This window comes from Procambarus clarkii, chromosome 67 (genome assembly GCF_040958095.1).
Source record: "Procambarus clarkii isolate CNS0578487 chromosome 67, FALCON_Pclarkii_2.0, whole genome shotgun sequence".
NCBI classification, from domain to species: Eukaryota; Metazoa; Arthropoda; class Malacostraca; order Decapoda; family Cambaridae; genus Procambarus; species Procambarus clarkii.
The window spans coordinates 30,845,343-30,855,565 of record NC_091216.1 but is presented as its reverse complement, the minus strand read 5'-3'; the positions used below and the strand labels follow the sequence as shown (position 1 = coordinate 30,855,565).

Below are 10,223 nucleotides of genomic sequence, written 5' to 3'. Positions count from 1 at the left end.
TCTCAAACCATTGTGTACTAACTTTATATTATACTAGCATGGTGCTACTTTATTTTCCAGCAACTGATGCTCTTGTATTGTCAGATAAATCAATTTTAAAATGCAAAACTAATCAATGGATAACAAACAAATATGCTGTCACATTTTATTCTCACTAGCAAAGTAGACATAGGCAGTGTAATTTAATTTCAAGATATGTAGGGAAATGTACATGCTGAAATTCTTTTGCCATGTGCACCCATAGACAGTGGGACAGACTGATTAATATGCTAATGCCACCTGTAGACAGGAGCTTGGTTCACCTATGATAAAGAATTTATATGGGAAATGTTTTAAAACAACCAAAGACAAGATTTAAGCAATCATTCGGGCAAATACTGTTCAAATTTCCTCAAAAGAAATGTATACCACATGAACTAGACAAATTATTATTTACAACTAAAACTAAGATTTTTTTAATACAAGATAAATATTTAAATTATATTGCAATAATTAAATTACTAAATGTGCTTTAAATACACAAATAAAGTTAACAAGTGACTGTCTAATCCTGTTTGGATGTAGATATCAGAGCTCACAAAATTGCATATGGAAGATTTTAAATTATTTGCAGGTATCACACTTCCACAGTACAGTAATTAACAAAATTTATTCAGACGTACTGAAGATCATTTTGGCTTTAACTTAAAAATATAATGCTTTATAAACAATCCTCCCTATTTTAACATTGTGTAATGGTTAACCTGACATATAAGTTGAACACTAAATATAACAAGGAGACACTAATTTAACATGCATCAGACAAAACTCGTCTTGTGTACTCAGGTTAGAAGGATGAAACTACATTTCTTAATCAAATTTCTTTACATAACTTTTTAATAATGGAGAAAATACCAATAGAGCTACAATGCTTCATATCTTTCCCTTTCATTAAAAATTCATGAAAACTAATTAAAAGCAAAATGTTGAATTGATCATTATGAAAGTGTTTAATGAAAAAAATGTGATCTAACACAAAAAAATTTTACCACTGACATAAAATCTCTCAATGATTTTGTACTTGCATTACAGATCTACATGTCAGCTACACTCCACTTGTATGCTTCTTCATCCTGAGCCTTCCTACTGTTCTGACGCTCAAACCACTGTTTCTCAAAGCCATTTGACCTGTCTACTCCATCCCACCTATAGCCAGGTCGAATATTTAGTCTGTTTGGAGGAAATGAGCCTTTATATATTGGTTTAACTGCCTGTTTATTTGATTTAACTTCCTTCTGCATAATATAGTCTAACATCGGATCTTCTTTTCGAGCTACAACTTTCAATCGATCATTCATGTCGACATCATCTGCAGTTCTTGCAAAGGCTTTACCCATTTCATGCATTTCGTCAGCTACCTTTTGTTGATACTCCTGAACCTGCTTTACACCATGTTTCCACTGTTGGTGCTTTTCTTCAGCCTGACGCTGCAACACTGCCTCTCTTTCCTTCCTGGCAATATCTTCTGGAGTGTCTTTCTTTAGTTGACCCCTCTTCCTGGCTAGGAGATATTCTTGAGTGGTCATTTTGCGTTCTGGATGCTGCCCACTTTCTCTCTGTGAATGATTATGTGAATCATCCATTTTCTTTCTGGGCGGAGAGCAATCCGAGTCATTTCTTTTTCTCCTTGGTGGTGAGGAGTCTGAATCATTTCTTTTTTTTCGAGGTGGTGAGGCATCAGAATCATTCCTTTTTCTCCTTGGAGGAGAGGATTGAGAATCATTCTTTTTCCTTCTTGGAGGTGAAGAGTCAGAATCATTCCTTTTACTCCTTGGTGAGGAAGGGCGAGATTCAGTTCTTTTTTTCCTAGGAGGTGAGGTATCAGAATCATTCCTCCTCCTGGGTGGTGGTGAATCAGATTCAAACTTCCTTCTTCCAGGAGATGAAGAGTCTGAGTCATTCCTTTTTCTCCGTGGGGGAGATGTGTCAGAATCACTACTTTTATTTCTAGGTGGTGATAAATCTGATTCAATTTCCTCCTTTCTAAGAGGAGACATTTCAGAATCACTTCTTTTCCTCCTAGGCCTATAAGATAGAGCCTCATGCCCTTTTCTTGGAGGTGAAGTATCTGAGTCATGTTTACCTCTTAAGGGTGACATGCTGGATTCGTCTTTGACTGTTCTCTGAGGTGAGGCATTTGAATCTTCTCTCTTTTTTCGTTGTGGCGGCGTGTGCGAATCATGCCTGTTCATCTGTGAGTGTGATGCATCTGAATCACGAATTCTTTGAGGTGAAATACCTGAATTATGTTTATTTCTACCAGGAGGTATAGTTTCCAAATCATGCCCTCTTCCAGAAGGTGATGTGTCTGAATCATGCTGTTTTCTGTCAGGAGATGCAGTGCTTGAATCATGTCTCTTTCTTGAAAGTGAGGTCTCTGAATCATGTCTTTTTCTTTCAGGTGAAAGGTCAGAATCATGTCTTTTTCTCCTTGATGACAATTCAGAAGAATTTGTATTTTGTTTATTTTCCATATTTCCTAATGGATATGAATCTGAATCATGTCTTGGTCTCTTTACTGAAGAAATCTTTGCATCACCTGACTGAGGTGATTTGTCAGAACTCTGATCCTGTTTTCTCACTCGAGGGGATTTGGACTCACTTCTGATAACGAGTAGTGGTGAACCAGAATCTTGTCTCCTCCGTTGCGGAGATCCAGAGTCCTGTCTTGTCCTCAGTGGTGGAGATCGAGATTCATGCCTTGCTCTAGGTGGTGGAGAGCCAGAGTCATGTCTTTCCCTCCAGGGTGGAGATCTTGAGTTATGCTTTGCTCTTCTTGGAGGTGATCCAGAATCATGTCTTCTCCTTCGTGGAGATTTTGAGTCATACCTGGTTTTTCGTGGTGGAGATTCAGAGTCATGTCTTTTTTTCCTTGGTGGAGATCCAGAGCCATGTCTTGCTCTTCGTGATGGAGAATCTTTTGTTTTTCTCTGGGCATGCTGGTAATCATGATCCTCCTCCTTACCCTCTTTGTCAATTATCTTCTTCCACCTTCTGTTTTCTTGAAATTCCTCCATAAATTTCATTTTTTCATCATCATATGTAACTTCAGCTACTGTAGGTTTATCATCATCATTTACACATCCATAGGGTACATTTTTCAAATCGAGAGAATCTTCAATTATCCGCATTCTGCAAATGTAAAAGGTGTAATTATTAAGTACTGTACAGTATAGTACAATGCTGATGTACTTCACCACTACACATACTGATGTAATTCACTATCTTTTATCAACCCTAAAATTATTGAAGAGCAAAATTTGATATCCGAGAACCTGTGTCTAAAATTGTTATATTAAGAACACTCTTTAGGTATTAATAGTTTATAGTGAATACAATAATCTACTACACATCAGATTTATTTGTATGAAATAAGTCGATTTGGAATACCACATACATTACAAAAAAGGAAACAGTTAAGAAATTCTCAGCTTGCCTGAGGTCATTATTTTATGAATAATGTTACAAATCCCTTTGGTTTAGAACAGACATATTGCTAAGGAAATCTAAATGATATTGAAAAGCAAGTGACCTTCAGGGTTATACATGCCAAGAGGAGCATTTCTCAGCACATGTATGCAGAATTAACTTCAGGGCTTGACAGAGATTTCCCCAGTACCAGTCAGATTTGGCTGTCCATCTCTGGTACTATTACTTTGGCTACCACAAGAGGGTATTGAGGTACAGCTAGGGAGGCAGCCTTGATATCTCAGGCTGTCCCTATCCCTAACCAGATCAGAACCTAAAACGGCATCAATTGTGAATTCGGTCAATTGACCAAAAAGCTGTTTAACTAGCATCTTTTTATAATTTAGAAATTTTAGTGACTTTTTGAAACAACAAATATATCTGTATTGAATAAGCTCTTAAGAGAAAATCTTGTGATTCTTCCTTTAATGTAATAATTTTGTCTGAGGAAATCGAAGAATTAACCATTCTAACTGAAAATATATCTACTTGACAAAATGATTCAGAGAAAATATTTACCCTTTGCTAGAACCAGAGAGTTTATCCTTCTTTTTCTTTTTCTTCTTTTTCTTTTCAGGATCATTACCACTCAGGTACTTCTTTAGATATTCTTTCTGGCTTAATGGGGCAGCCATCTGTCAAAATAAAAGCATATTGTATTAATGATGGACACAAAATACTGAACTACTGATAATCTTGCTAAACAAAACCAACTGGTGGGCCCCCTTCGATAGTTCCCTCGAGTTTAGGCACTAGCAACTTATTTTCTTATGCATATTTGGGATCTTTTCTTGGAGTATCTTTGATGTATATGTTAGGGTTAGGTCACCAGTCTTCAGACACTTAAAGAAGTTCTTCATGTCAGTGGGTTAAAAAACTGAAATCTTTTTTGTTTAAGGTTTTAAACTTATAGTATGAATATATACATAAAAAACTAGCAGTGTCCAATGAACAGGTGTAAGCCAAAGTGATCACACAGACGTGCTGATATTCAGACAAACAGGCCTTTTACTCATTTCCCATATAGTTATGGTAGTATATACATGAACACTACCACTGTATATCACATTACCGACCATAATCATACTATTGCAGAGCAAAAACATAATGTACATAGTAAACCGAATGAATCTGGCAACATTTTCTAAAAGATTTCCAAAGCAAACACATTTACAAACATTAATGTTGCCTGTGTTTGCAAAATTGATCATAGCTTTGTTTTCTTTTGTAATTTAACATATTAGCTGGATAATGTTGCAAGTGCCAAATCTGAATGTAAAAAAATAAAGTTCTTGGAGGGGTAAGCATGGATTTTAAGCCAAAAAACCAGCATTGAATGTAATGAAACACCATTTTCTGGGTGAGCCCCGGAGGTTACCTGGAGCTTACCGGGCTTATATGATTGTATTAGACCGTGGCATCAGTAAATTCGATTGGAGTTCTATGCCTACCGGGGACCACGAGCCAGAACCTAGTCCCCTCAGAGAGGTACAAGGAGTAATGGCCTATAAAAAAAACCCATTCCCCCTCCGGGGAGGGGGGAGATGTGCAGACAGCGTCTCAGCAGTGATGGTGATGTCATGCTTGTTTACGGTTTAGGGAGTTCTGCTTGCTAGTTCGGCTTTCGGTCGCAATTTTTAACCAGCTGTAGTTTGTTTTGGGACCCCTACCTTTCTGGGTGCCTAATCCGGTAGATACAGAATGCTTCCAACCACATGGTTTTTTTTATAGGCCACTGCTCCTCGTGCCTCTCTGAGGAGGCCAGGGTTTGGCTTGTGGTCCCCAGCAGGCATAGAACTCCAATTAAATTTACTGATGCCACGGTCTAATGCATACATATCAGCCTGGTAAGATCCAGAGAGCTGGAGGGGCTCTCCATAGAAAAATTGATGAATATACATTATTTTCAAAATCAGGCATATAAAATACTGTACTGGGATTTGTATCTATAAGTGTCGGCAATTAAGATATTAAATGTTATTCTTCAGCTTTAACTTGCCCTTGTACATCCTCATTTAGATAATGCTATTCCGTTTTGGTCACTGTACTACAAGAATGGACATAAATTCACTTCAATGTACACAGCGAGGGATGACAAAATTAATCTCAGAACTTAGAAACATTCATTATGAAAATATATTAAGAAAGCTTAATTTATATTCTCTAAAACAGGCAGAGAGTAAAGAGATTTGAACAAAGTAGACATACAGTATTGCTGAAAGTGTATAACAACTGGGATATTAATACTAAGTTAAAAATAAGTCAACACAAAAAAAAATGTGAAGCAATAAATACAAATTGTACATTTACATTTAAAAAAGACCTGAGTAAATATTGGTTTAGAAATAGTGTTGTTGATGTACACAAATTTTGTACACTATCTTTTTGGGTAATTACTACTCAAAATATTAAGTACTGTAATAAATTTGAGCCTTAAAGGTATATTTTAATTTAAGCCAAATTGCTTGTGCAGTAAACCTAATTATGATTTGGACACTATCCTAAATTACCCAGATTTACTAAAATATTCTTCAACCCGAGTAGAAATTAGTAAATAAAGTATGTACAAGTACAAGAAAATGTTAAGCTCAGGTTATACTGTATAGCACTTAAATTTGAAGATTAATTATTACAGTATATTATCAATGTAGGAGAATATAAACAAAAAAAACTTCTAGATACAGATTAAAGCAGCAGCAGTGTCGAATTCTTGCCCATTTGACACTAGCCCACAGAACCATTGAACCTTGTGCTGCTCCCAATGAGAAGTTACCCAAACAACATAACAGTTCAGGGCCCTATTGGCCTACGGATAGTTTAACAATCCTTAAGGCAATTAAAAGTTCTCACGTTCATATTTCTTTAACTTGGGAATTTATTTATACAAATCAACTTGCATTTGGATACATTTGATCACCTGAAAGTTTCTGGACTGCCAAGATGCTTGTTATTTAGTGACTATATTGCTCATATTGAGCCATCATCAAAATCATCCAAAAGAAACAAGATTTTTGTATATACCCCTGCCAAGTAATTTGATTTGAAATTGGGCTTAAAGCCTATCGTCATCTGGAGAGTTATTAGTAGGGTCTAAGACCTGATAAAGGTTTCACCTGTCTTCATTATCACTACTCTTTAAATAAACCTAACCTAACCCAACTCAACCCAGGTTATGGTGAACTTATGCACAAAACTGTTTGACAAAACTAATTTTCAGATTTTCAAAACCATATCATTATGCTAGGATGTATTAACTCTTGTTTGTATGTGTTAGATCAGTTACGTTAAGTTGGTAGGGTTAGGGAAGTTTTAAAATTCGCTGACAAACCAACTTGTGTATGATGTGACTTGTATCTATTACACCCAAAACAATCCAACTTATCCTAACCTAAAGAAAATAACCGATAAAGGTTTGTTTTTTATACATGATGTGCACAAGGTTTGTGATAACACTATGAGTAATAATTTTAATGCCGGTACGTACAAGTTTTGGATCCTACTGGGGTTACTAAGGCCACCACAAGAACTTACTGATTAACCAGCAAGTATACGTTAGTCTTGAACATAGGATAGACCTAAAGTAAACTGTGTATATACACTGAACAAATGGGTACACTTCTCAGTATATGTATCCACTGCCTGATTGTGATTACAAGAGACATTTAAAGATGAGAGAGAGAAAGAGGAGGACGAGTAGCCATACCTTGTGGAAGAGTTGTTTACATGGTCCCCCGCCGGGCCTCCTTCTCATCCCCCACAACACAAACCCTCATCTTCTCATCCTTCTACCAATCTTACACTTATACGACTTGAAAACTAATTTCTTATAATATGAATTGAATTAAGTTTGCTAATAAATATAAGTCAAAATTTCTTATCATAGAAATGAGGCTAATTATGCTGCTATCTTTAGCCGGATAAAAACGAAATGTCATTAAACGGTGCTTATTTTAAGAAACCAAAGCCTTTATTATAAAAATTAATTAAAAAATTAGTTTTGTCGGTGACAATAAGCCTGTTTATATATAAATATACTTTATGCTTGTATCGAATTACCCCCAAGGTCGAACTACTGCCCCTCCCCAGGACACAACCCCCACAACAGTTACACTAATTCCAGGTTACCTATTTACTTCTAAACCATCACACAAACCATATCTATAGTGTAAGAGAAAATGTATATCTGTTCAAAGTTGGAGGCCATATGCTTAGGTCTAGGCTCACCCAAATTGTCAGAGGAAATGATCTGGGGTACAGGATGAACATAGGCTGCCTGGGGTCGCCAGAATTCAAAAGGAAGAGTCAACGAGTTAAACTTATACTCGCACTATTATCTCATCATCTTAATGGGATAACTAATTAGCACTAACTACACAAGCTATAATCATATCCCTATTTACAGGTAACGGTTTTCCACCCTCTTATCTTATTGTGAGGTGTAGTCACCGAATATAAGCAAGCGATTTGAGAATAGCAAACGACGGGAGCAGGGTTGCCAAATTGGGCTACAAGTAGCGAATTGGGCTACTTTTGAGAGCTCTACGCTCCCAAATTTTTAATTTCGCTACTTGCGACTTTTTGGGCTAGTTTAAACGCAAGTTGGGCTACTTTGGACTTTAAGTATTAAGAAACTCAATGATGATTATTTATGCTTTAATAATATAATCTGTACAAATCACAGCCGAGTCCAACAACCTGATTGACTAGACCACTTACCGCAGGAGAGCCCTGGTCAGAGACCGGCCCCTGGGGACGTTGATCCTAGGAACCTTTGAAAGAAAAAGTAACCGCAAGGCAAGGTAATCCTCCCCAGGGGCAATAGATTTCCCAACCTTAATTGTTAATAATACTTCATCCCAAAAGCTACACCTGGTTCCACAGATCTTCATTAAGGGGAGAAAGTTATCTAGAAATTTACAGATTGATAAATGATGGGAAAGATCCCTTACAGTTAATACCTTTGTCAGGAAGACGATGGTTGGCAAGGAGCGGTAGTGTAAAGAGGCCGTTTGATCAGTGGGGTTCTCTAACAACTCATTACCAAATAACTTTTTCCTCTTGTGATAAATATGTTGCAAGGCAACTATTTTCAATGTACGCTGATCCCTCCAATAAGCTATATTTCACATGTCTCAAACCAATCCTAAATGATTTTGAAAGGATGAATTTACTTTATCAAAAGATGAAGCAGATCAGAATAGCCTTCACACTGTCTTAGAAAACTTCACTCTTGGAATACTCAGAAGAATCTTTCGTCCTCATCATGCAAAGCTTCATGTTAATTTGAACTAAAATTCTATGTATTTGCCCCTGGAGAAAGTTGACTTTGGTTACGAATTTTCAACACTTCAACCCAGGAAAAGTTTCAAAATGTTCAAGAAAGATGCGATAATTTTTTAATGAAAGCTTGCAAATAGCTTCTTTCTCGTATTCTAAGTAATGCTGAAACTATAAAAAAAGGTGAAAAATCTGTTACCTATCATATGCCTTAGCTTACATGGCCACAATTTTCGGAACTTCCGTTAGTATTAGCTGACCAATAAAGCTTAGTGAAATTGAAAGTCAGTGGCGCCTACTGTTAACCATTGACTAGTCCAACATTTGTAAGGGACAAATTCCGACATCTGAATCGTCATTTTAGACCAAGACAATAACTGTCAAGAACACTGCTGGCGATCCCATACTGATTGACCTCGCTGAGTTTGTGTTGAAAATATACAGCTTGCCAATCAGTAATGCCCTGGTTGAACGGATATTTTCGAGATTAACGTCTGTGAAAACTAAACTGAGAAATCTTGAATGGGAATGGGACTTGAGCTTTTGACATCAGTCTTGAGAATCAAAACATATCTTGAAGAAAATGTAACTTGTTGCTTGTCATTTGAACCACTCATGTCAATGCTTAAATATGAGTCTGCAATATACAAGAACGAGGTTGTGGATGCAGATCAAGATCTTGGTAATCTTCAACTGTAAAGACGTGGAAGGACTTCACACCCGTTAAGCTTCAAACAGTAATTATTGGTAAGTTATCCTATTATCATATTGGTTAAATATATATATGCAGAGATAATGTTAATAAAACAATTAAAATCGTTTAATGTACTCTATATATCATAATAGATTACTTTGAAACCCGTATCAGTCACTAAACAAAAAATTGGGCTACTCATTACAAATTCGCTACTTTTAGACCATCAGCTCGCTACTTTTAGCGATTTGAATCTGGCAACCCCGAGTCAGAATTCGGCTCAAAAATCACGCTCAGGAGTCAAATTTCCAACATTTCAGATATTTTGAAAACCGCAGGGGGGTTTGGGCAAAATATGACCCATCGCCGTTTTCAGTAATTGGCATATTTTCGGTATAAAAACTCGTAATTTGAAAATGAAAATAGGTGCAGAGAGTCAGAATTCGGCTCAAAAATCACGCTCAGGAGTCAAATTTCGGACATTTACGATATTTTGAAATCTGCAAGGGGGTTTGGGCAAAATATGACCCATCGCCGTTTTCCAACAGTACAATTTCCAGTCAACAATGTAGCACTCGGCGTGTACAGTTCTAATCGACCCAAGACACTACAGCTTCGACATAGAGCAGACAGCAGACTATGACCGCATCGAGCTACAACACTCTCGCTCCCCGAGTTCAGACAACTCGCAATTCCCAATTGAGCCTCCATGCTCTCCCACATGGAGCTCCGCGACTCCGGCCTC

The 10,223-nt window shown here is 37.0% G+C and overlaps 1 protein-coding gene across 2 annotated transcripts; it reads right to left on the bottom strand.

Annotated features, from left to right (window-relative positions):
- Positions 1–133: 133 nt before the first annotated feature.
- On the bottom strand, positions 134–7,350 carry LOC123767569 (BUD13 homolog). Of its 2 annotated transcripts, none has more exons than XM_045757311.2 (3): positions 7,211–7,350; positions 4,027–4,142; positions 134–3,171 (listed from the first exon to the last, which is right to left on the bottom strand). In XM_045757311.2, exons 1-3 carry the CDS (start codon positions 7,256–7,258, stop codon positions 1,074–1,076), a joined length of 2,262 nt encoding a protein of 753 aa, XP_045613267.1. In that variant the 5' UTR covers positions 7,259–7,350; the 3' UTR covers positions 134–1,073. The 2 variants fall into 2 exon arrangements, with proteins under 2 accessions (XP_045613267.1, XP_069166720.1); XM_069310619.1 differs by lacking the exon at positions 7,211–7,350 and adding an exon at positions 6,992–7,133.
- Between the last annotated feature and the right edge of the window lie 2,873 nt (positions 7,351–10,223).

Excerpts from the sequence above, each read along its gene's own strand:
- LOC123767569 (XM_045757311.2), bottom strand. The coding sequence starts at position 7,258 with ATGAGAAGGAGGCCCGGCGGGGGACCATGTAAACAACTCTTCCACAAG. Across the intron at positions 4,143-7,210 it reads GTAAACAACTCTTCCACAAG|ATGGCTGCCCCATTAAGCCA; the intron begins GTATGGCTACTC and ends TTATTTTGACAG. Across the intron at positions 3,172-4,026 it reads CTCTCTGGTTCTAGCAAAGG|AATGCGGATAATTGAAGATT; the intron begins GTAAATATTTTC and ends TTACATTTGCAG.